This window comes from Hyla sarda, chromosome 4 (assembly GCF_029499605.1).
Source record: "Hyla sarda isolate aHylSar1 chromosome 4, aHylSar1.hap1, whole genome shotgun sequence".
NCBI classification, from domain to species: Eukaryota; Metazoa; Chordata; class Amphibia; order Anura; family Hylidae; genus Hyla; species Hyla sarda.
In genome coordinates this window covers 220,878,614-220,905,577 of record NC_079192.1, presented here as the reverse complement: position 1 = coordinate 220,905,577, position 26,964 = coordinate 220,878,614, and the positions used below count along the sequence as shown (strand labels likewise).

The 26,964-nt window shown below is 42.8% G+C and overlaps 1 protein-coding gene and 1 long non-coding RNA gene across 7 annotated transcripts in view; one reads left to right on the top strand and one right to left on the bottom strand.

Annotated features, from left to right (window-relative positions):
* The window catches only part of LOC130368994 (pendrin-like), a 222,433-nt gene that overhangs the window by 123,392 nt on the left and 72,077 nt on the right, over positions 1-26,964 (bottom strand). For 5 of the 6 annotated variants that reach the window (XR_008892636.1, XM_056573591.1, XM_056573592.1 and 2 more), the window contains exons 2-3: positions 9,607-9,737; positions 8,412-8,551 (exon numbers count right to left, since the gene is read on the bottom strand). Coding sequence is in view for 4 of the 6 variants with exons in the window: in XM_056573591.1 (XP_056429566.1) it covers positions 8,412-8,551; positions 9,607-9,737 (271 nt within the window). In the remaining 2 variants the exon portion in view is untranslated. Of the gene's footprint in view, positions 1-4,308; positions 4,372-8,411; positions 8,552-9,606; positions 9,738-26,964 lie in introns of those variants that run through there. The other variant, XM_056573595.1, reaches the window with a different exon arrangement.
* LOC130369006 (uncharacterized) overlaps positions 1-26,964 on the top strand; it is a 97,936-nt gene that overhangs the window by 60,528 nt on the left and 10,444 nt on the right. The window contains exon 2 of the long non-coding RNA XR_008892643.1: positions 11,969-12,077. This is a non-coding gene — a long non-coding RNA (uncharacterized LOC130369006). The remainder of the gene's footprint in view (positions 1-11,968; positions 12,078-26,964) is intronic.

Below are 26,964 nucleotides of genomic sequence, written 5' to 3'. Positions count from 1 at the left end.
GCCCTGAAGAGGGCATGGATAGCAAGGGGATATCACTCCACTTATTCGTCCTCTGCGAGGGGAGTCTCCATTTTGGTAACTAAATCCCTTCCCCTGGTCATTGATCAAATGGCTTGTGATCATTTTGGTAGGTTTGTAATTGTCCAGTGTTCCCTCCACTCCTTTTGTTATCTATTGGTGTCTGTGTATGTTCCCCCTCCTTTCCATGTTGAGGTCTTAGAAAATATCACGTCCAAACTGTTAACATTTCCTTCTCTGCCTGTTCTTGCTATTGGCGACTTTAATGCGGTCCCGGATCCGGGAGTTGATCACACTGGTGCAGCAGACTCTGGCTCTCCTAATCTACATAAATGGAGTATGGCGTTGTCCCTTACTGAGGTATGGTGCTGAAAACAGTCTTCTGACCGGTTATTCTCCTATTACTCGACAGTGCATAAATCATTCTCCAAGATACATCTGGCTTATGCCTCCTCTGATCTTCTACCTCTGGTAAGAGATGTCTTGTACAGCACTAGGGGGATCTCTGACCACTCAGCTCTCGTATTGTCCTTGGGTTTGGGCCCTAGTCAGTCATCTAAGGTCTGGAGGATGCATCCTGGCTGGTTGCAGGAGGCATCATTTCTAGAAGCCCATAATTGTTTTTGGGAACATAAGAGGTCTCACCCTGATAAGTAAGTACAATGGGACGCATATAAGGCGCATTTTAGGGGAGTCTTTATGGCAGGGGTTGCAGGGCAGAGGAGGACTTACTCGGCTAGAGAGAGGACATTGCAGGTTGAGATTGGGGCTTTGGGAGCGGAGGTAGTGAGGAATTCTTCCCCCGATACTGAAAATAAATGGTTGAATGTTCAAAGAGCTCTCTTAATACTTCAGAAGGAGAAGATTCAAAAGAAAATGGTGGATAGAGAGGTGGCGTTATTTGAATTTGGGGATAAAAATGGTAGACTGCTGGCGTATTTGGCTAGAGAAAGTAGGCCTGTCGCTGCTATACCCTGTGTATTAGGGGGCTACTGGGACCCTAGAAAACGACCCTGTTGTTATTAATAAGGTGTTTCGGGACTTCTATAGTGCTCTCTATTCCTTTCAATTACTGACTGTTCCGGCTGGTTTAGTGTCTTTTTTGAAGAGCTTGCCTCTAATGCCCTTAAATACGGCTAAGGCTGCTGCATTGGATGCCCCTTTTTATGATGAGGAAATCTCGTGGGCTATTGGTTCTCTGCAATCGGGAAAGACCCCGGGGCTGGATGGCACGATTGGTGACTGGTACAGGGCGAATGAGGAGCGGCTAATCCCTATTTTACAGAATCTTTTTAGTGTGGCCCTGGAGACTGGGAGACTCCCTGACTCCATGAGAGAGGCCCTTATTGTGGTTCTTCCCAAACGAGGAAAGGATCCCACTCTACCGGATTCCTATAGACCCATTTCTCTCCTCAACGTAGATATCAAACTCCTGGCTAAATTATTGGCTAATCGGCTGCGTAGGGTTATAGCTGCTGTCATCCATCCTGACCAGATGGGTTTTATGCCTGGGAGAGCTACGGACATTAATGTACAACGACTGCACTTTAACATAGCTGCGGCAGAAGGGGATGCCTCAGGGGGATATGTGGTTAGCTTAGACGTCATTAAAGCCTTTGATTCTGTGGAATAGCTGTATTTGCGGGGGGTTTTGGGGGCCCTACAGTTTGGTCCTCGGTTCTGGGCATGGGTACAGTTTTTATATGATAGCCCTAGGGCTAGGGTGCGCACTAATCTGGATGTTTCTGACTCATTTCAGCTGGGTAGAGGGACGAGGCCGGGGTGCCCCTGGCTGCGGCCATCCGAGTGTCTACCTGTATTCATGGGGTCCGTAGAGCTTCCTTGGAAGAAAAAGTGTCCATGTATGCAGATGATACTTTGGTTTACTTACCAGATGTCCATGATTCCCTAGTGCCCTATTCACTCTCCTAGATGAGTTTAGTTCCTTTTCCGGTCTCAGGGTCAATTGGGCCAAGTCTTCCTTCATGCCACTGTCTGTGATGACGGGCCATGTTCCATCACTTCCTAATGGGTTGCGGGCAGTCACTCACTTTAAATATTTGGGAGTGGAGGTTTCTGCTTGTGTGAAGGACTATGCAAGGTTGAATTTGGATCCAGTGTTGTTGTCTGTGATAGCTAAACTACAGGCCTGATCCCCTTTACCCCTGACCCTGGCTGCCAGGATTAATATATTTAAAATGCTTTATCTTCCTAAGTTTTTTATAACTTTTTGATCTTTCTCCTGTGCTTCACCCAAAGAGATTATTTATGAGGCTGAGTGGCGCTTTGAGGTCCTTCTATTGGCAGGACAAAACACTGCGACTAGGTCAGGCACTGCTCCAGGCGTCCAAACTGAGGGGTGGCTTAGCTGCTCCTAACATGCACAATTATTTTCTAGCTTCTCCACTTGTGTATGCTGCCTGGTGGATCGACCTGGCTCTGGCGAATGCTTCTACTGCTCTAGCGGGAGCTCTCATGGGTTAATATGAAACATTGACCAATACCCTGTACAGGTATTCTCCTACTTCTAGGTTGTTGACCCCTATTAGATCTGTGGCTGAGGTGTGGTCGGAGGTTTGTAGACGCTTTCCACTACCAGTAATGTCTCTCAGGGCACCCCTGTGGGGGAATCCACATTTTGAGTACCTGCAGGAGTTGGAGGCTGCAGGGTTCTTGAGTGCTCATGGAGTCAAATTCGCCTTGCACTTGTTTGGGGAGTTTCCTGCTCTCCCTTCACTCTAAGAAACGCTTTCATCTTCCTCGGATTGCACAGTTTAGCCAGTTTAGGTACTTCCAGTTGAGACATGCAGTGGTGGTGCAGTTTGGCTCTCTTGACGTGACCTGGCCTTTTCTGAAGTGGAGTTGCTTCTGTGAACCGCTGACCTCACTAAACCTTTGACTCAGGCTTATGCATTACTGCAATCGGTGGGTCCGGATCCATTTGAGTTGGCTTTTGTAAAGTGGGCAGAGGATCTTCCTGATTTTACCAATGGAGGGAAGTTGTTAAGACCTATTACCCCACGGTGGTTAGTGCTAGGGATCTGCTTATTCAGGTTCGGCTCATCTTTCGTTTATATTACACTCCGGTTAGGCTGTCTTGTATGGGTGTCTCTTCTTCAGATGTTTGTTTTCGGTGTCATGCGGATGTGGGCACTCCTATACATGCTATGTGGAGTTGCCCTTGTGTAGAACCCTTCTGAAGGGAGGTGCTGTAGTTCTTGACAGACCATTTGGAATTCCCCTACGTGTTTTCCCCTGTTTGTCTGTTGGGTGTTAGTAATGACTTAGAATCGGGCTCTCATAGGCGCCTACTTATCCGGTTTCTATTGTTCTGTGCTTGGAAAGTTCTGATTATGGCCTGGAAGGATACTTCCCCTCTCCCCATTGCACGGTGGTTCAACCAAGTTAACAAATATGTACCATTGTACAGGACGTTGTACACTAGTTGCAAATGCCCCAAGAAATTTGACAAAGTCTGGATGCCCTGGCTGATGATAGGAGAGTTGGTCCCCCCCCCCCCCCCCCCCCCCCCCGCAACAAGTCAGTTCTCCTGGGTAGACGGGTTGTCTTAATCCATGGTCAAGGAAGTGGGGGGGTTACTCCGGGAATGTGTGTGAGTGTGTGTGCTGTCTGTGTCTCTGTTTAGTGTCTTGGTGTCAGCTGGGGATGGACCTCCTCGACTGTCTACTTCAATGGTGCCGTGCTACTTTACATTTGCATATGATTTTGGCGGTGGTTGGGGGCTCTATCTTCGGCTGTATGTTATTTTATTTCTGTATTGTGTTGCAAAAAAACAAAAGTTATAAATAAATACTTTCAACATTTTTTTTATATATGATCATATTAATTCCTGCTTCAGACAAACAATCCAATACACAGACAAAAATGAAGAAAAAGGTAAAACACAAGACAACAAAGTGATATACACAATATGTAAAGGAATTATGTTGTAATATTGTTTTAGCAGAAATGTGTCTAGTTTCTTCAGAAAAAGGAAACTCTTTCAGCCTAGTAGTTTCCAATGACCTTCAATGAAAATAATATGATATTGCCCTTATCAGTAAAATAGAATTAACGTTAAACCGGCTATTTTACAGAATGGAATTCTGTTACTGTATACCTCAATATCAAGCAAAAAGTACAAAGTGCAGTATAGAAAGCACAAAAGGAAAGTGTATGCTGCCCCACATAAAACACAGACAGAAAATAAAACAAGTAGAAAAATCTGTATCGGCAATGTGTAAACTGATAAGATGTCACGGTCATACAGACATATCTAGAAGTACTTACTGATTAGATTGAAGAGAACGTTCACCTTTGAACTGTATTTTACAGTTTATAAATTGAATTAATCTGCAATGACAGTTACATACCTAAACATATGGTGCATTCTTTATCTTACACTTGTCCTTAATTACAACTTATATTATAGTCCAGAGTTACATTTTCAATCCTGCTCCTGCTGGTTGTTACTGGAGACAGGTAAATAAATATTCCAATAAACCTCCCCTTTGTGAGCTTAGCTGGTTTCCTACAATAGATCTGAGCTAGCGTAGCACATAAATATGCACATTTGGATATTAGATATGATGAGTGTACATGTTAAATGTCATAAAGATACAGGTATAAGTAGATTCCAGATGCCACATCGCTTAAAGGGGTACTCCGGTGGGAATTATAATTTTATTTTTTTTAAATCAACTGATGCCAAAAAGTTTAACAGATTTGTATATTACTTCTATTACAAAATCTTAATCCTTCCAGTACTTATTAGCTGCTGTATACTACAGTGGAAATTATTTTATTTTTGGATTTCTTTTCTGTCTGTCCACAGTGCTCTCTGGTGACACCTCTGTCCATTTTAGGAACTGCCTAGAGCAGCATATGTTTGCTATAGGGATTTTCTCCTGCTCTGGTCAGTTCCTGACATGGACAGAGGTGTAAGCAGAGAGCACTGTGGACAGACAGAAAAGAAATCCAAAAAGAAAAGAATTTCCTCTGCAGTATACAGCCACTAATAAGTACTGGAAGGATTAAGATTTTTTAATAGAAGTAATTTTTTTACAAATCTGCACCAGTTGATTAAAAAATAAAAAATAAAAAAAAAGGTGATATGAATAGAACATCACTCATTCATATTTTCCCTCTGAGAGCAGGGAATGGCTGCCACCATCCGGCCAATCCCCACTATGGGCCGAAAATATGAATGATTGATGTGAATTTCTATTCACATCACTGGCCGGCCCGGATTACAGAGGCAGAGATGCGAGCGCTGTATAGAGCCGCTCCATATCTCTGCAATAGATAGGACGATCGCATTGGGTGTCAGGAGTTACACCCTCTGCTCCATGCTGGGAGCTGTAGTACCTTCATTAATAGACAGATCACAGAGAGTGTAATTTCTGACACCTGTTGTGATCTGTCTATTAATGCAGGTACTACAGCTCCCAGTATGGTGCAGTGTGTGCTCCATGTTGGGAGCAGTAGTACCTGCAGTTAAGGAAAGATCACACCAGATGTCACTCCTGACTTCCGCTGTGATCCTCCTGTATAATGTATAGATGCGACCGGCAGGTCTTCTCTGGTCCCCTGCACTGCTGTTTATATACACCTATTAATATTTCCCAAAAGAGTTATGATTGGCTGGAACCATCTGGCCAATTACAGCTCTCTGTGGGAAATATGAATAGGTGTATATATGCGGCAGTGCAGGGGACCATAGAAGAGTGGCCGGCCGCATCTATACATTATACAGGAGGATCGTAGCGGAAGTCAGGAGTGACACCGGCGATCTGTCTATTAGTATGGTACTACTACTCCCATCATGGAACAGTGTTCCATGCTGGGAGTAGTAGTACTACCTAAAAAATGTAAAAAACAAAAAGAAAGAAACGCGAAAAACACACACACACACACACTACATTTTCATTATTGTCGACTATATTTTTTGTGCCCTGCCCTCACGTATAAATTGATCCCTGTCATAAAAATGTCATTAAAAAAATATACATTTCGTTAAATACAATTTGTTCCATCCCTACTGTATCTTTTTTATAATATTTTTAAAATGGTAACCTACAAAATATTATTAAAAAAGGTATCTTCATCACTTTTTTGGATCGCTAAGGTCCAAAAAAGAATAAAAAACGCCTGCAAAAATGCCAAGCTAAAATCCACATGGCGTTTTTCTTGGCTTTTTTTTTTTTTACTCCCATAGAATTCTATTGGAGAAAAACGCCACGATTGCAGGGAAAAAAAACACCATAGGCTCAACATGGTGCGATTTTACAAAACTGCCAGGGAGCTAAAAAAGAGTGATTAAAAAAAACGCCAAACTGAAAAACGCAAATTGGAAAAAGATTTTAGCAATTTCTCATTTATTTACAGCTAAAATCTGGCCGCAGCATTTTTGGGCCGAATTCGGCTGAATTGGCGTTCCCCCCCCCCCCCCCCCCCCCCCCCCCAAAAAAGAAAGTGGAATTCCAGCCTAATTCAGTAAGTTGCATGAAGACTTCTTCATTTTTTTTAATGGGTCTCATTAGCCAAACATTGTTATGTCTGGGTCTCACGATTGGTCATAATCCATGGCAATATTGTTAAAATGTACCTTAATACATCTGGAAATTTGTGATTGGTGCAATCGCAGAGAACACTCCGAGGACTGTGCAGCATATAACCCAGTCTGCCTACCAAGCTGTGCCTCACCAACAATTGGTTGGCACCTCACCGATACACTAGTATACACAATTATACACAAACCACTCATTGACAGTTCTCTTAGAAAGTAGCTCTGACAGGTGGCTTTCCTCTCCTGCAGGCACAAACTCTTCAAAAAAGTTTAAAAAGTTAACTTAGCAGGCATATTTGGTTAATAATGAACTGTATAGATTTGGGTTTTCCAAAAGGAATTAAAGAGGACCTCCCTGGGAAACCTCATGAATTAATAGAAGATAAAACATAAAACATTCTTCTTTCTTCACTTTGACATTCTGATGCAATGAGGAACAGCTCCTCCCATCACTTTTGTTTCTCTCAGAAAGAATCTCACCAGATTGGACCGCTTTCTGCTAAAATGAAAGCTGTAATAGCAGATCAGTGATGTCAGATATGGAGGTCTAGTAAAGTTGTCCTGCTGCCATAATAATGGATCAGCTCTATGTAACTGCATTAAAAGAAGACAATTCAACACCCTGGTTATAACATGGCTTATAATAGTTTAAATGTTGCTTTGACAGCAGCATCTAAACAGTTAAATAGCCAGCATCAGAAATCATTCTGTTCTGGCTATTGATGGTGGCAGTCTGCTTCGGCTTACCCCTCCTCATATGGCAAACATGAATGTTCAGTCATGCTGAGAGAAATAAAGTAGGGCAAACGAAAGTTCAGCCAAAAGTTATTGCTAATGTATGAGCACCTTAAAGGGAACTCATTACATTTAATATGCAGTCAAATCTGCAGGCATCATGTTATAGAGCAGGAGGAGCTGATCAGATTGATATATAGTTTTATAGGGACAATTACATTACAGTGAGTTAACTATTGATGTGGGTGGTCCTACTCAGTGATTTACAGCTCCCACTATATGCACGCTTATACACAGATAGCTGTCAATCACTAGGTAGCTGTCAATCATTATCCATTTGACTACTTAGCATAGAATGAGCAAAGGTTTACATTACAGCTCCTCCTGCTCTATAACATGATATCGGCAGATAAGACTGCATTTTTATGAAGACAGGCTCCCTTTAAGAGTTTTCATAACATCTACCAATTCATTAAAATATGTTGCAACATGTTAATTAAAGAGGCACTGTCAAATACAAAAACTTTTGATATGTTGTAATGCATGCAAAACCAATAGGTTTTGCAATTGTTTTCATTAGAACATTCATTAGACACATTCTAGTCCTGCTATGTCCATGCGTCATCACCTATGCCATGGACACACTTACTTGATTGACAGCTGTGAGTGCAGGGCTCACAGCTTGAGGAAAAATCCTCCCACTGTCAGCTTGTGTCCCGCTACTGTCAGTGAGGACAAGCTGGGAGTTGTAGTTTTGCTAATGCTAGCGGAGATGTGCGCAGACAACATACTGAGGAAGGGGATAGAGACCTGCATTGTGAGGTAGACTAGTGAGGTAAATTAAAAGTGTAATAAAAAAAAAAAATAAAGGTGCTAGACACATAAAAATTAGATGTACTGGTCAGGATTAGGTACTGAGTGATACATTAAAAAAAAAAATTTAGTTGGGTCTGACGGGTACGCTTTAAGTAATATGGACGCTTCCAGTAGTGAAGTCTGAGTTGGTGTTTGGTCTGTGTATATAAATCAGCGATAGGATTGCAGTGTGGTAGTGTTTTAACATAAGAAACTTGCAGAAGTAAAGACTTACCTTGTAATGTGCCAACAAGTCCTGTACATAGTCCTGAGATAATATCATGAACAAGCCACTCTTTCCATCTGTACTTTGGCAACCAGTTAAGAACTGGGAAAAATTGCTTGAGCTTTAGACGAGCTGTCGCTGGTGTACAGCTGCCGGAAAGAGCAAAAACAACAAAATCACATTTGTTATTAGCCAGGCACTAAAATCAGCAGGATTTCTAGAATCCTATTAGAGAGAGCACTGACTCACCACACATATACCAGTTATTAAATGGGTACTCCACTGGAAAAAAAAATTCTAAATCAACTGGTGCCAGAAAGTTAAACAGATTTGTAAATTACTTCTATTTAAAAATCTTGATCCTTCCAGTACTTATCAGCTGCTGTATACTACAGAGGAAGTTCTTTTCTTTTTTAATTGCCTTTCTGTTTGACCACAGTGCTCTCTGCTGACACATCTGTCCATGTCAGGAACTGTCCAGAGCAGGATAGGTTTGCTATGGGGATTTGCTCCTACTCTGGACAGTTCCTGACATGGACAGAGGTGTCAGCAGAGAGCACTGTGGTCAGACACAAAAGAAATTCAAAAAGAAAAGAACTGACTGTGGAGCATACAGAAGCTAATAAGTACTGGAAGGAGTCATTTACAAATGTGTTTAACTTTCTGGCATCAGTTGATTTAGAAAAAATGTTTTTCCAGTGGAGTACCCCTTTAAGTTATTGTGGAAAATGCTATGTATCGGCTTATTACAAATAAGGCTATTCGTTTTTTTGTGTTGCAGCTTTCAATGTAGTTTTTGAGCCAAAGCCAGGTGTGTATCCAAAAAAGAAGGAAAAATATATTGGACAGACTGATACCGCTCTCTTATTATTAAGTTTCTGTGTTTGGATAAAAAAAACGGCACAAATAACTGTATGTGTGATTTTAGCCTTAGGTTAATTTCACACTAGCACAATACGGGTGTATGACCAAATGTCCTGGCCCAACCATAAGTCTAACGATGGTTATTATAATAATGTGTTACTCTTTTTTTTTTTTTTTTTTTTTTTTATGGCAGCTCCCAGTCACACTCCTTCTGAGGGTGTAAGGTCTTACTGATTTGAATTGTTTAGAGTATCTAAATACTGCATTTACACTTTATCTGTAAATTCAAACGTCTTTGATAAAAAGATTTGAGACTTAGAAAATAAATAATTTTATCAACCTGCAGTTATCTTTCAATTTTTGTGAAATACTTTTCGGTATAAATTCTTCCTTCTCATTTTCCTGATGGAAAACTGTGTCAGAGTATATGGTTCGAGATACAAGGTATTCGTCCATCCTTTCATTTATCACCTGTGAATGACATACAAAAATTATATTAACTTCATGAATGTACATTTATTGTAAAACAAAGCTTTTTTTTGTATACGGCCAGTAAAAGAAGCACTCATGTTTTTTTTTTTGCATATATAATTTACCACCTGTATGCCTGCAGTGTCATCTATTTAATCCCAGCTCAGATGCATTCATATGGTAACACTGCTGGTCTTCATCCACCAGCGTACCATGTGCCCAGGGTCTTATCAGCATCATGCAACGTTCTGGGTGCCATGTTCCCACTGCATTTACTGGTTTGGTGTGTCTCCTGCTGTTTCCACTAGGGGCAGCGCACGAGCACTGGCTTTGTTTTATAGGGTTGGCGTGCGCTCCCTAGTGGTTCCTCTTCCAATCCGTGGAAGGCACTCCTCAGCAGGTTTGGTCATTCTGGAGTGTTAATTGAACTGTTAAAGGGGTACTCTGGCGCTAAGGCATCTTATCCGGGGGCGGAGCCGTGACGTCACAATACTCCGGCCCTGTGATTGGCAGTCATCAGACCCGGAGCGAACATGCTCCGGGGGCTGATGGTAACGGGGTGCTGCGTGAAAGATCCCGGTGGTCCCCAGCAGTGGGACCCCCGCGATCAGGCATCTTATCCCCTATCCTTTTGATAGGAGATAAGATGTCTTAGCGCCGGAGTACCCCTTTAAGGTCTCTATAACCTGCCAGTCCTGATTCTTGTCTGTCTGTCTTCTGACCCCTGCCTGTTATTGGATGTACATTTTGCTTTGGACTCTGTATGTCCTTTGTAAATAAACACCATAATCAGCATTGCTGTGTCTGGCGCTGTTTCTAGTGTCAGGTTTGCCCCACTCTGCCTGCATTACACATACACTTTTCTTACTGATTCTGGGTGGTCATGTTAATCAGACAAGCAGAATATTACATGCTCTATTGTGTAGAGAAGATGCCAGTCTTTCCAATGTTAGAGATTTCTTGTGATCTACACAATTACATCATTACTTATCAGCTCTGTTAGGAACAGGAGAGCAGCTTTAAAGTAAATTCATGTTCACTGGCACACAATCTAGGCATCTGCACTTCTATCAGGCATAGGCACAAGTTGTGAACTCCAAACAGTAGCTTGAGTTTGCTGATAGTTTCTGATCGCCATCTCCTGCAACTGGTACACTTTGCTTTCTCCTCCAAATCGGGCATCCTTCCAATAGCAGCTATACTATTCTAGCCATAGGCCTTCTGCTGCACAATATTTGTCTGTACCCCTAGAAAAGAAGGATGGTACATACACGTGTGAACAAGCTGCCCTGGTCTACCATGCTTAGGGATTTTTCAGCATTTTTGGGCTCAAATAATTGGCATTAATATTATGGCAAAATCTTGTGTCATTACAATTGCAATGTGGGTTCTGCATTTGTGGTTTTATCCAGTGTTTTTTCATCTTATTTTTACTTAAAGGGGTATTCCAGGCAAAAACATCTTATCCCCTATCCAAAGGATAGGGAATAAGATGTCTGATCACGGGGGGCCCGCTGCTGGAACCCCCCCGTGATCTCCCTGCAGCACCCGCATTCTATACGGGGCTGCTTCTCCAGTTTCAGAAACCTCCAGGTTTCTGGGACTGGGGACGTGACGTCACGCCACTCCCCCTCCAGTCATGTCTATGGCAGGGGGTGTGACAGCCATTCCTGAGTTCACCCCTTTAAGAGTAAAAAAAAAAAAGGGGGGTGAACTCAGGAATTAAAAAAAATTGCCAAAGGAGAAAAAAAAAAGCATTAGAAAAAATAATGCAGGAAAATGGAATTGCACTGTTTTTGATGAACTGCAACTTATCGCAGAGCTTTTTTGTAATGTAAGCAATTATCAGTTTTATCCTCTAGGTGTCACTGTTTTTACTAAAACGTAAAACTCTGTGTTACATAACATTATAAGAGACACAGTAAATGCAAAGCTAAGTATAGTAATATCTAATAAACATATACATTTTTAGGGCCTATGCAAACAAAAATGCACTTTTTGTGATGTCATACATCAACATTTGTATACTAGCAATAATATTTATATGGGATTTTCACCTACAATATAGGGCAGTATACTAAAAGTACAGGTAAGCTATGTGTCAAATGCTGTTTTGTTTTTGGATTGCTGTTTTTTTTTTTTTGATTGTTTAATATAAAACTAGCAGTGATAACAGTGATAACAACTACCTCATGAATGATGACTGCTTCTCTATACATTGTTATATAAAGATGGCAGTACAGAGGAGAGCAAGAGAAGATGTCCCCACCAGTGTGCCTCCAGTTGTTGCAAAACTACAACTCCCAGCATGCAGCATGTAGTTGGAAGCAACAATGGTTGGTAAGCACCACTCTAGGGCGTAATTGCACTCTTCCTATACTGTTTTTTTTTTTACTGTTATCCTTTTTTTTTGGGAGTACACAAAAACATAGTTGACTATGTTGCGTACAGCAAATGTACTGTCACACAAATGCAGAATGAACACTACATTTGGTCCAATAAAATCAAAGCATCCAGCACAGGTATGCCACAACATTCATCAGTATACTGATCTACTGACTTGCCGGCGTATACCACAAAATGAATGTTGAACTATAAGTGAGCATACCCATAGATGCAACTGAGAAACACTGTTTTAACCATACATCAGCACAGTGTGTTCATAGCTTTGTAATATGGAGGGTGTAAAGACTTCAGGAATATGCTGTACACATCTTTATTAATGGAATTTGTAGCAAAATGTTTAAATATGGAGTATATTATAACCAGAACAGAAGACATATAATCTAGCCTAGTCTATATTTAAACTGAAAACTGTCAGCTGTCATTAATGGTGTAATGAGTCACATATATTGTACACCACACAATCATATAACTGTAATCATGGGGAACACCTATTCATACAATGCTTTCCCTGTCTTAAAATATCAAAAGTAAAATATTTGGTCACTATCATCTACCTCTGAATGTACTTCAATGTATCCCAGAGAATTCTATTTGTTACTATTAATCATTTTTTGAGTCTTCTGAAAGCAAGAATAGTCCTAAAGTCTATACTGTTTTTATGAAAACTTTCACTCCGATAGAGAGGAGCACAACACTGGCGTGAGCTAAGCTTACAGTGTATTTGTAACAGCTTAGAACAATTTGTTGAGACACTTGCAGCATGAAACATCAAGCTCACAGCACTACAGTTTTTGTCCAGATATGTTATATAAATAACTTTGTTATACATTCTATTTTCTATTTATAGGAGATGTAATAAAAGTACAATGTAAACAAAAATCTTCATGAACAAATTCCATTATAACTGTAGACTACTGACATTTATGATTTATAGTACATATAAAACCCTTCCAAAGTAGTAAGTCTTATTACAATACCTGACTGTTCCCATCTGCCAGGAGCTTTGGAACATGAAGTGTGAATATATAAAAAGCAGCATATATAGCCCTTGTAGCCCGGGGAAAGCATTGTTTTGGGAAAACCAGTTCAAGTAAGAATGAACATGTCAGCTGACACCTACATTCTGATCTTCAGAGATTTCCTCAGCAACAGTTAATCCTTTAATGATTAATGCCAGTAGATGTATGTAAAGAGGCACATATACTTTACTTAGGAAGGGTTTCCACATGCCTTTTTATTTATTTATTGGGAAACGTACCACTGCAGTCTTAAGTCAAAGCCAGAAGTGGATCCAGAAGAAAAGTATAAGTGCTTCCTTTATATTTCCCATTCTTTTTGAATACACTTCTGTGTTTGACTCAAAAACTACAGTACAAATCCAGCCTTACAGATAGGGAAGGTCACACAAACTTGTAAGGAAAATGGACATGACAAATAAATGATATATTGATTCACATATACAATGGGGGGGATTTATCAAAGCTGTCTATGTCCCGCATCATTATAGACCAAACTACAAAGCGTTAGGCCTGTCTATTGTGCGCCGAATTTATCAAAAGTTGCGCGGCTCTGGATAAATTCTGCGCACAGACTTTGGGATCTATGATTTAGACTGTATTTAAACCTGCTTCAGCATGGTCTGACATTTCAGCGTACTTTTGCCCGATGCTAATTTTCGCAGAAAATTCGCAATTGATAAATTCAGCACCAATGCATTTTTCTAAATCCTTTGATATATCTCCCCCAATATGTCTACTTTATGTTAATATCATAATGTTGACATGTTTTTACTTTTTGAGGACATCAGACGGCTTCAAAGTTTAGCGGCAATTTTCAAAATGTTCACAAAAATTTCAAAATCAGAATTTTTCAGGGACAAGTTCAGGGTTGAAGTGAATTTGAGGGTCTTTATGTTAGAAATCCCCCATAAATGACCCCATTATAAAAACTGTACCCCTCAAAGTATTAAAAATGACATTCAGAAAGTTTTTTAACCCTTTAGGTGTTTCACAGGAATAGCAGCAAAGTGGAGTAGAAAACTCAAAATCTCATTTTTTTCCACTAACATGTTCTTGTAGCCCGATTTTTTTTTTCATTTTTACAAGGGGTAAAAGGAGGAAAATCCCTCCGAAACTTGTAGCCAAATTTATCCCGAGTAAGGAAATACCTAATATGTTAACAGGAATCCAATGAGGGGTCACTTACTTTTCTCCTTCCAATTGCCACTGAGTTATGCCCCGGTAAAGTTCTGCTGTTTGTCCCCATCATCGCTCTTCAAGGCAGGGCCCCCACCGGCTATCTGCCTCTGACGCGTCCTAAGCCCACCCCCTTACTTAGCATAATCATTGCCTTCAACTCCTAGTTGAGTCACGTGCTCTGTGAGCGCAGTGCTGTCTGCAGAACGCATGCGCCTAAACTTTTCACCCTCTCGCTAAAGCCTCGCTACTCCCGACTTCCAAGTGTAGCGAGGGATCTGCGCATGCGCAGTAACAATGGCCATAGCTCTCTCTCTGTACGCAGAGCTCTCTCTGTCCGTACGCAGAGCTATCACATGCTGAGGACGTGAGAGCTGGGTGAAGCTTTAGGCGCATGCGCTCTGCAGACAAAGCGCTGCGCTCACAGAGTTGAAAGTTGAAAGCAATGGGGCGGGCTTAGGACGTGTCAGAGGCAGAAGGCCGGCAGGGGCCCCGCCTTGAAGCGCGATGCTGGGGACAAACAGCGGAATTTACCGGAGCATAACTCAGCTGCAATTGGAGGGAGAAAAGTCAGTGACCCCTCCTTGGATTCCTGTTAACCCACACTATAACCCAGTGTATTGGGTTTAGTGTGGGTGAACTTGGCTGACAGTTTTCCTTTAAGTGCTCTGCGGGTGCACAACAGAGCTCATATGAGAAGGAACCCATTGGGCTTTTGGAGAGAGAATTTGGCTGGAATTGTCAGGGGCCCTGTGCGTTTACAAAGCCCCCATAGTGCCAGAACAGCAGAAACCCCCACATTTTGGAAACTACACCCCTCAAGGAACGTAAGAAGGGGTAAAGTTATCATTTACACTCCAAGGGTAATTCCAAGATGTTTTGAACAGTACACAGAAAATATTTTTTTACTTTCACAGCCTACTGTTTCAAAAATCTTGGAATCACCTTTGGGGTCTAAATGCCCACTGTACCCCTTGAGGGGTTTAATTGCCAAAATGAGGTCACTTGTGGGGGGTTTCTGCTGTCTCGGCACAATGGGGGGCTTCCTGACCTCCATTCTAACCAAATCCACTCTCCATAAAGGCTAAAGGCACTCACTCCCTTCTGAGCCCTGCAGTGTTCCTGCACAGCACTTTACATCCACATATGGAGTATTTCCATGCTCTGAAAAAGTTGTGTCTTTTTCCCCTGGCTACACCAGCAGGTTAGTGTAAAAATAAAAAATAAATGTTCATGGCTCATTGTTCCAAAAATCTGTCAAACACCTGTAGGGTCTGAATGCATCCCTTGTTACATTCCATGAGAGGTGTAGTTTTCAAAATGGGGTCACTTGTCAGTTATTCTTTTTTAGCTTTTATGTCAGAAGCTCTGCAACTATCAGCCATTGCAGTGCAAATCATCAATTTAGGCCTCTAACGTACATGGTGCTCCCTCAATCCTGATCCCTGCCATGCACCCACAAAGCACTTTACGTCCTCATATGGGGTAACGGAAAAGTGGCGTTACAAATTTTGGGGGTCTTTTTCCTCCTGTGAAAATGGAAAAAAACGGGGCTACATCAGCATGAAGTGTAAAAAAAAAACATATTTTTTGTTACACTAAAATGCTGGTGTCACCCCAAAGAGGTAAAAGTAGAAAAAGCCCCTAGAGATGAGCGAACTTACAGTAAATTCGATTCGTCACGAACTTCTCGGCTCGGCAGTTGATGTCTTATCCTGCATAAATTAGTTCAGCTTTCAGGTGCTGCCGTGGGCTGGAAAAGGTGGATACAGTCCTAGGAGACTCTTTCCTAGGACTGTATCCACCTTTTCCAGCCCACCGGAGCACCTGAAAGCTGAACTAATTTATGCAGGATAAGTCATCAACTGCCGAGCCGAGAAGTTTGTGATGAATCGAATTTACTGTAAGTTCGCTCATCTCTAAAAGCCCCCTAAAATTGTAAAGCAATTCCTCCCAAGTACAGAAATACCCCACATGTGGGGCAGCTGACAGTTGCAGTTAGGACAGTTAGCTTAATTATATGTGGTGTACCAAAAATCGCAGTTAGTAAATTTCCCCCTATTGCAGTGTTTCCCAACCTGGATGCCTCCAGCTGTTGCAAAACTATGACTCCCAGCATGCTGGGAGTTATAGTTTTGCAAAAGCTGGAGGCAGCCTGGTTGGGAAACACTGCCCTACTGTGTTGATCCAGAGAAAAGCAAATAACCCCTTTTGAGGCAGATGCCAATTAGCACCATACCAGGGGGGAAAATTCCTTCCCGTGCCACATATGGCAATCAGAGTAAATTCCTGGATCAACGTTCTTGTGACTTTTTGGGGATTATACCAACCAGGGACTGGAATGTCTCTGTGTTGCCAATGCATCAGAAAAGCACTGTAGATAGCAGTGGTCCAAGCTCATGTACAACACTGCCAACACATCAGAAAAGAACAATAGCATTGGTACAACGCCACATGGCTCATATACAACATACAGGTAATTTGGGGGAAAGATAAAAATGGGGTAAATCGTAAATTTAGTACTCCATAGACGTATGGTATGCCTTGAAGCAATCTTTGATGCAGAGGCCTGTTTTTTCAGGACAGGTTTCACACTGGAAAATGGTGTCCTTTGGAAAAGTGTAAAAAAAAAGTTGAAAAATGTAAAAATAAAAAGTAAAAAAGGGAAAAAATCCCCTCCCCCAATAAAAATTGTCAGTTTTTCCCATTTTACCCCCAAAAAGCGTAATTTCTTTTTTTTTTAATAAACATATTTGGTATCGTCGTGTGTGTAAATGTCCGAACTATCAAAATATAATGTTAATGATCCCGTACGGTGAATGGCGTAAACGTAAAAATTAAAAAAGTCCACAAATCCTGCTTTTTTGTCACATTTTATTTAAAAAAAATTAATAAAAAATTATCTAAAAGTTTTATATATGCAAATGTGGTATCTAAAAAAAGTACAGATGATGGCACAAAAAATGAGCCCTCATACCGCCCTATATACGAAAAATGAAAAAGTTATAGGTGGTCAAAATAGGGCGATTTTAGAATACTGATTTTGTACAAAAAGTTTTAGATTTTTTTAAAGCGGTACAAAAATATAAAAGTATCTAGCCATGGGTATCATTTTAATCATATTGACCCACAGAATAAAGAACACATGTCATTTTTACCATAAAGTGTACAGTGGGAATACAAGACCCTCCAAAATGTGCAAAATTTTGGTTTTCATTTAAAAAAATTTTTGGGTTCGCCGTACATTTTATGGTAAAATGAGAGGTTTCATTACAAAGTACAAATTGGTCACGCAAAAAACAAGCCCTTACATGGGTCTGTAGATGGAAATATAAAGGAGTTATGGATTTTAGAAGGCGAGGAGGAAAAAACGAAAACGCAAAAATAAAATTGGCCTGGTACTTGAGGTGAAAATGTGCTTGGTCATTAAGGGGTTAAAGGGGTACTTTAATACATTAAAGCGGTGGAAAACTTTTTTTTTTTTTAATCAACTGGTGCCAGAAAGATAAACAGATTTGTAAATTACTTCTATTAAAAAATCTTAATCCTTCCAGTACTTTTTAGCTGCTGAATACTACAGAGGAAATTATTTTCTTTTTGGAACACAGTGCTCTCTGCTGACATCATGACCACTGTGCTCTCTGCTGACATCTCTGTCAATTTTAGGAACTGTCCAGAGCAGCATATGTTTTCTATGGGGATTTTCACCTACTCTGGACAGTCAGCAGAGGTGTCAGCAGAGAACACTGTGGTCATGATGTCATAAGAGAGCTCTGTGTTCCAAAAAGAAAAGAATTTCCTCTGTAGTATTCAGCAGCTAATAAGTACTGAAAGGGTTAAGATTTTTTAATAGAAGTCATTTACAAATCTGTTTAACTTTCTGGCACCAGTTGATTAAAAAAATAAGTTTTTCACCGGAGTACCCCTTTAAGTCTTATGGGACTCTGCCGGGGAATTAAGGGTGTCCCCTATTGGAAGGTGTCCGCTAAGGGAGAATTTACTGTACTTCTCACAGGCACAGGGGTACTGCTGTTACCGTGAATGGTAGTCAGCATAATAACCTCCCTCTTGTCCTTATATCTGACCAGCAACATGTTGTCACTAGGGGCCCTACTTTCACCCCTAGGGATTGGCGTTTGGATAGGATACTTTGAGAGACCTCTCTGATTTTTTCACACAGTGCCACAAGCGCAGTGGCAGTGGCTCTGGCGGAAAAGGACTCGAAGAGGGGGAGGCTGGTATAAAAGTTATCACTGGGGCGACAAATTCATGTCTAAGGGTGTACTTGTGTTTTGCACTTCATTCTAAAGAGTGTAGTGCTGTGTTGTGTAGTGTACTTTTTGATATAACAGTGAAATAAATAACAGCCTCCCCCCCCCAAAAAAAAAAGCGATTGCTGATCAGTGATAAGCTTCAGAAAAAATAAATCCATGGACCACAAATGCCCCTTCCCCCCTCGCCCCCCCCCCCCCCAAAGAAAAAAAACACAGAACATGCAAAAAAAAATTTTTAAAAAGCAACTGGGACTAAGGAAAATAGTTAAAAAAAAGTTTGTTTGTTTTTTTAGACATTTAGTAATAAATGCTTTAAACATTAAAGGGGTATTCCAGGCAAAACCTTTTTTTATATATATCAACTGGCTCCGGAAAGTTAAACAGATTTGTAAATTACTTCTATTAAAAAATCTTAATCCTTCCAATAGTTATTTGCTTCTGAAGTTTTCTGTCTAACTGCTCAATGATGATGTCACGTCCCGGGACGTGAGTCATCAGAGAGCAGTTAGACAGAAAACAACAACTCAACTTCAGAAGCTAATAACCAGGGATGTGGAAATCCTATCGCCCGACGCCCGGGACATGTAGTTTTGGGCGCCGGGCAGGTGAATTTTTTTTATAGATTTAGCCCTGTATCGGGCAAGCAGGGACAGACAGACTTCGCCCTTATTTTTCTTTAATGCCGGTGTGAGGTGCAGGAGCCGATGCAAGTCTGCACTTCACACCGGCACTCAGTCTATGGAGGGGGCAGTAGCGGCCCCCAGCTGATTTCAGTAGCCGGGGGCCGCTGCTCAGAGCCCCCCAGCAGGTGTGAGGGGATCTCAGGAGCGAGGGCAGAACCCGAGGTCACACATCTGCAGGAGATGATTAAGCCACGCCCCCTCACCCCCCCCCCCCCACCCGGAGGATGGAGAGCGCAGCTCTAACACAAGAAGAAAGGGGGAGAATGAGGACGTCCACAGATCCTCCCTTCCCCACACACAGCCCCTCCCTTCCCCCTGCTCTGTCTACACAGGACCTCATTTATCACGAGGAGGTTTCAAGTATTCACGGGGGAAAATACAGAGCGGGGAGAGGACGTGTGTGAGGAGACTGCAAGGGCTGGGGATTTCACCTCACACCGGCTCAGGTGAAGAGGCTGAGCATGGAGGCGGCGGGAAGGGTGGTTGTATATGTATGTAATGTATGATTAGGGGGGTGTATGTATAATGTGTGCATATGTATGGTGTATGTGTCATGTGTATGTGTGATGTGTGTGTGGTGTCCGTGTATGTGTGATGTGTGTATGATGTGGGGTGTATCAGCAGCGGGTGTATGTATAATGTGTGCATATGTATGGTGTATGTGTCATGTGGATATATGATGTGTGTATGGTGTCTGTGTATGTGTGTATGTAATGTATGATATAGGGGGCAGTGGCAGGTGTATACTGTATATGATGTGTGCATATGTATGGTGTATATTTATGGTGTGAGTGTATGCGTAAACAGTGACCCCCCGACCTACGATGGCCCCGACATATGATGAAATCGACATACGATGGCCTCTCAGAGGCCATCGCATGTCGATGTCAGCATCGACATACAATGCTTTTTTATGTCGGGGACATCGCATTAAGTGCTATCCGGCAGCGTCAAATGCTTAAGCTGCTGCCGGATAGCAGCTTAATGTTCCCCGTGTGGTGTGGTAAGTATTACTTACCCCTCCACGATGCTCCGGGGTGCCCTCCGGGTCCAGCGCTGGTCTTCCGGTGTCTTCTCGGCCCTCTCCGATGACGTCAATACACTGCTGCGCACGACATCCAATAGGAATGGCGTACGCAGCGGCGTAATGACGTCGCTACGCAGGCCCAGTAAGGCCTTGCGGAAGACAGAAGAGGACCGGAGAAGAAAGAAGAGGACCGGAGAAGACAGCAGAGGACCGGAGAAGACAGCGGTGAGCCCAGCGGAGGCCGGGGTCACCATCGGGAGCGGCGGGGACACCATCTCGAGCGGCGGGGACAGGTGAGCACAGCTTCCTATACTTTACATTGCACGAATCCCTCAACATACGATGGATTCGACAAACGATGGCTCGTTTGGAACGAATTACCATCGTATGTTGAGGGACCACTGTATATGATATGTGTATGGTATATGTGTGATGTGTATATGTAATGTATGAAGTGGGGGGGGAAGCAGCGGTGGGTGTATGTATGATGGGGAAGATTTATCAAAACCTGTCCTGAGGAAAAGTTGCTGTGATGCCCATAGCAACCAATCAGATCGCTCCTTTAATTGAAAGCATCAATCTGATTGGTTGCTATGGGAAACTCAGCAACTTTTCCTCTGGACAGGTTTTGATAAATCTCCCCCGATGTGTCTATGTATGATGTATGCATGTAATGTATAATATAGGGGGCAGTGGCCGGTGTATGTATGATATGTGTATGCATGTATGTTTTGTACAGGGGCGGACTGACAAGTGCTGCCGCCAGTTGTGCTATCTAATTTTATTTATTTTTAGTGACATCTGGCTACCCACACTAAATTGCACCCCCAGAATCCCACCCCCTTCATACTCACCCGCCAACCAAGAGCCCCACGGAAGCTCGCAAACACGCCCGAACCAAAACTACAACTTCCAGCATGTTGCACCATAACCTAAACTGTAGAACTATAAAGTGTAACATGCTGGGAGTTGTAGTTTTGGTTCGGGTCAGCTGCAGAGCCATAGGCTGCATCAGGGCATGCTGGGTGTTGTAGTTACTAACTGCAATTCCCTGTATTCCTTGACACAGCCTATGGCTCTGCAACTGACACAAACCAAAACTACAACTCCCAGCATGTTACACAATAACCTTAACTGTACTACTGTACAGTGCAACATGCTGCAACACCCACACAACCATAGGATGTATCAGGGCATGCTGGGTGTTGTAGTTACCAAGTAACTAAATGCAACTTCCAGCATTTTCTGACACATTATTAGAGTAAATAAAATGCAGCATATAAACTGGAGAAGCAGACACCCCCCCCCCCCCAGTAACACAGCAGTGTTCAGTGGTTTCCAATCAAAAGACTCCATATATAAGTCCCTATGAAGACTGAAAAATTGTGATTAAAATATTTTATGAAGTGTGTATATATGTGAATAAGCCCCTTTCCTAATAAAAGTTCCGATAAAAAATACAGATCATGTCACACAAGATTACCCTCATCCCTGTATATGGAAACATTGGAGTTATAGGGTCAGATGGGGGGGCAATTTTCTGGGCTTGCCTCGGGTGTAAAAGGAGTTAGCTACAGCTCTCCCGCCGCTAATAGCCTGGCATGCTGCAATCCCATGGCCGGCTATTAAACCATTAGATCACCGCTGTCTAAGTTGACAGCAGTGTCTAAAGGGATCTTATAACCCTCCCTGGTGGTCTAGTGGGGTGGATCATATTATTTTGGTTGAAAATACCAGGACAAGTGGATTTTCTTGAGGGACAAGTAGATTGTGTTCCGCTTTAGTCCCTTGGACAAGTAGTTTTTTTTTTTTATTTCCACACCCCTGTAATAACTATAGGAAGGATTAAGATTTTTTAATAGAAGTAATTTACAAATCTGTTTAACTTTCCGGAGCCAGTTGAGATATAAAAAAAAGTTTTGGCCTGGAATACCCCTTTAAATGTGAATAAGCCACTCTCCTAATATAATTTTGAATTACCCCCCTTTTCTCCGTTTTTTCAAATACAATTATGTAAACAAAAAAACATAAACATATTGAAGGAGATTTATCATTCTTTTCAAAAGTATGGCTTTTATATGACAATTTTTTTTAACTTACTTTTGCTTCCATGCAACCTTTATATCAAAAAGTCGCACGACCTTGATAAATAAATCACACGTAAGCAAAACCCGGGAAATCAGCTTACAAAAGCATTTTTTTAAAGCAGTAAAGTTTTCCCTTATGTTAATAGCCGAAGTTTTTTTTATCTACCCTTTATTACTAGTAGCTAGAGAGTGACGGGGAGGGGGGCATACCGCTTCGGGTGACATCTTGACTGGCCTGCCTGGCACTAAATAGCTGCACTCCAACTATCCCGCAACAACCCATTCACCCTCCTCAGAAATTTAAAAATATTAAAAACATACTATGCCGCACCATGAATATCCGTACTCTGGAGGCTTTTTTTGTTTAATTTTGAGCCCACATTTTGTGACATTGGTGGGCGGAGTCTTGCGTTTCTAAGGCCGGAGATTACGTCAGGAAGGAAGACAGTGCAGCACCAACAGACACATAAACAATTGTGAAGGCACAAAAAAAATAAAACGGCTCAGTACGTTACCCACCCAAAAATGTGCATGAAGCTGTATTACTATGGATGTTTCTATTTTTTAAGGAAAAATGTAAGTGCCACACATGGGTTATTTATGTAGTCTGTAAAAAGTCTTACACAATTATTTTGTGCCTTATTCTATTTTAATTTATTTTTTATGTTAAATTGTATATATATTGCATTTAACTAACGTCAGTAGGCTGACTCAAAGGCATTTCCTTAGTAACAGTGAGAAAAGTCTACCCCGGCAAACTAAGAAGAAAATCAGTATTGGTACAGATAAGCAATCTCCTCTACTTTAGGTTCTTCCCATTAAGCCAAAAGAAGGGAATAGCAGGAAGGAAGTCGGCCATTGTACCAAATATATATATATATATATATATATATATTAATTTTTTTTCAAAAATAATTTTATTGAAATACATGACAACAAGAATAACCATCATAAACAGGGGTTCATGGTAAAATAGTACATAGAAGTGCAAGTATACAGAAACAAACGAAAAAGAACTCAAAGGATCAAATGAAGCGACAGGGTAGGAGAGACCAAGGACTGGAAGAATGTAGGGAAGAAGAACCCGGGAAAAGACGGGGGAGGAGGGAGAAGGTCTGGAGACTAGGAGACTAGACCTCAGAGGACAATAGGGAGATCACAGAGGAGGAGGTGAGGAGGTAGAAAGCCCAAACTGCAAGAAGCGAGCAGAAGCAGCAAAATCCATCCAGAGGCGCCAGCGCCCAATATATTGCTCCAAGGAACCATGGAGGTTGGCTAAACATTCCTCTATGCCCTGAAAATATAGAACTTCTCTAAGCCAGTCGGTAGTGGTAGGGGGGACGTAGATTTCCAACGTCTCGGTATGACTCTTCTAGCAGCCGCTAAAAGCACGCCAACAAGGCTTTTCTTCAAGGATTCAGAAGAACCAGGTAACATGGAGAGAAGGAGAACCTGTGGGGTGTTCGCTACCTGGGCTCCAGTGATATCAGTAATGAGGGCCCGAACAGAGGACCAGAAGTCAGCCAATAAGGGACAGGATAACCACACATGGGACAGAGTACCCATGTCTTGGCCACACCTCCAGCAAACATCAGGCACCGATGGGTAGAAACGATGGAGCAGGGCCGGAACCCTGTGCCATCTAGAGAGCAATTTATAGTTTGTTCCCTGCAGGGCTACCGCTTTGGAAACCTTGTGACAAAGCATGAATGAAGTTACCCATTCCTCAGTGCTGGGGGTTTAGTCGAGCTCTCCAACCCAACTCTGTTGATAGGGTAGCAGCGCATGGGAGTCTCTGTTACAAAGCATAGCATAGAGTAGGGATATCGTATGAGTCGGTCTAACAGTACTTAAACAGAGTTGTTCAAAGGGTAAGGCCTCCCTATGCAATTCACCTGAGACCCGCCATGTGTCATAGAAATGTCGGAGTTGAAAGTATTGGAACATACACAGGGTGGAGGGGGTAGTAGCGCCCACAATGTCAGAGAGGGGTTTCAGGGAGGAGGAGTGGAGAACCTTAGTTTTAGGCAGGGGAGACGCTAGCGGGGTAGAAAGGAAAACTCCCTGAGAGGAACCCGGGGAAAGATCCGGATTTCCCCTCGGGGGGGGGGGGGTTAAGGGGCCTAATGGACAAAGTAAAGCTATTCTAACAAGATGATGGAGGCAGGAATACAACATGACCCTAGCGACAAATGGAAGTGGGTGTTTAGAGCTTGCCGTCCAATATGATGGGCGGATCCAGGGCAGGGAGGTGAGAAGGAAGGGAGAAAGTTCAGATTCCAGTCGGAGCCACAATTTAATGTGAAATCCGTCCAGTATATGGGCCGCAATGGAAGCCAGGTAGTAGGTGTACAGGTCAGGGAATGCTAAACCACCATCTGTTTTAGGCAGAGCCAGGGTGTCCTTAGAGAGCCTGTGTCGGCCGCCAGACCAGTGAAGAGTGCGGTTAAGGGTCGGGAGAAAGCCCTAGAGAGCATCACTGGCAAGGTCTGAAACAGATACAGCCGGCGAGGAAGCAAATTCATATTCAATATGTTGATACAGCCTATCCATGAAAGGTCTTTACGGTCCCACTTAGCAAGATCCCCTTTAAACTGGGCCAGCAACGGGGTGAGATTCAGGTCCACTATGCGGGTAAGGTCTTTAGGGATAAGGACTCCCAGGTAGCAGAAAGAAGAAGGGTACCAGGAGAAGGGGAAGAGCCCATGAAGCCTATGGGCCAGAGCGAAGTCCAAGAAGACATTCATCGCAACACTTTTAGAAAAATTGATCTTGTAGTTGCTCCGCTATGGCCAAGAGGAGCGCGGGGAGTGAGGATTCGGGGGAGGAGATATAGAGGAGGAGAAAGCAGAGCTTTCCGCAAAAGCAGAGCTCTTAAAGTGAAGATCTCGCATCGCTATGCCTCTAATATTCTAATTGAGGTGGATAGCCTGCAGCAGGTGTTCCATCACTAGGACATAGAGCAAGGGGGAGAGGGGGCAGCCCTGTCTAGTACCATTACAAATAGATAGGGGGCAGAGAGGGAACCATTAATGCGCATTCTAGCGAAAGGGGTACTATACAAGGCGAGGATACGGTGGAGAGCTAGAGGGCCAAGGCCTAAATGCTCCAGTACACCTCTCATGAAGTCCCAGTTCACGCGATCAAATGCCTTTTCGGCATCAAGGGACAAGTCCATACAAGGAAACTTGGTCACTTGAGCATGATGGATAAGTGAGAATGTTTTAAGAGTGTTATCACGGGCTTCCCGGTTGTGGACAAAGCCCACCTGGTCTAGATGAATCAGGGACTCCAAGAAGGGGGCCAGGCACAAAGCAATTAACTTCGCATAAAGCTTGGTGTCCACATTGAGGAGAGAGGTAGGACCATAGCTTTGACAAAGGTTAGGATCCTTGCCTTCCTTAGGGATCACCGTAAGGAATGCTGTCAGGAAGGAGTCAGGGAAGGGGGAGGAGGGGGAGATGGCATTAAAGGCTTTCAGCAAGAAAGGGGACAAGTCCGTTTGGAGCGTTTTATAAAATCGGAATAGCCATCGGGACCTGGGGATTTACCAGAAGGGGAGGAGGAAATAGCTAGCTCCAAATCCTCCACCGTGAACGGTCGTTCTAGATCGTCCAGGATGGGGAGTGGTAAGCTGGGTAGGTGGTACGTTGCAGATACGAGAGAATATCTTGTGAGGAAGGGGGTGGAACTCCCCCCTTACCCGCAGGGTCAGAGAGGCCCGAATAGTAAGAATGGAAAGCATTAAGAATGTTGTCAGTGAGATGTTCCATGTGGCCTGAGGCGTTTTTAACCGATGGAACAAAAAGGGCGGCTCGCCTATCCCTCAAGGCCTGCGCTAACATCCGACCTGCCTTATTACCCCATTCATGGTGTGAGGCCGAGCAGATTTGGCAAAAAAGGTTATGTTTTTTGTGAATAAGGACCAGAATTTCCTTACGCACTCTGAGGAGGTCTTGCAGGTCATCATCAGCAAGCGTCTGCCTATGCTGTAATTCAAGGGAACGTAACTGGGCTATCAGGGCCGAGAGCTTCAAAGAGGCCTCCCTCTTGTGTCTGGCTCCGTGCCGTATCAGGATCCCACACAAGACACATTTAAGCGCCTCCCACTGGGTCTGGGGCAGCGTAGAGTCAGAGACATGCGTGAGCGTGAAGGTTGCAATGGCTTGTTTGAGGTCCGCCAAACATAGGGGGTCCAACAAACACGACTCATTAAGGCACCAGGTGAACTCCCTGGAGAGCGGGTAGCTGGAGCACACAGGAGACCGGTGCATGATCTGAGTGAATCATTGGGTCAATGGAGCAGGCACTCAGGGAGGGGAGAAGGTGGTGGGAAATAAGAACATAATGAAGTCTGGAGTACACTCCCCTCGCATGCGAGAAAAACGTATAGTCGCGATCAGTAGGATGTAGTAGGCGCCAAGCGTCACAGAGTTGGTGTAGATGCAAGGTCCTCCGGATACCATTCAACACTGCAAAGGAGAGTGTACTAGAGCCCGAGGAGACGTCAATGGGAGGGTTGAGGATAACATTAAGGTCCCCACACACAATCAAC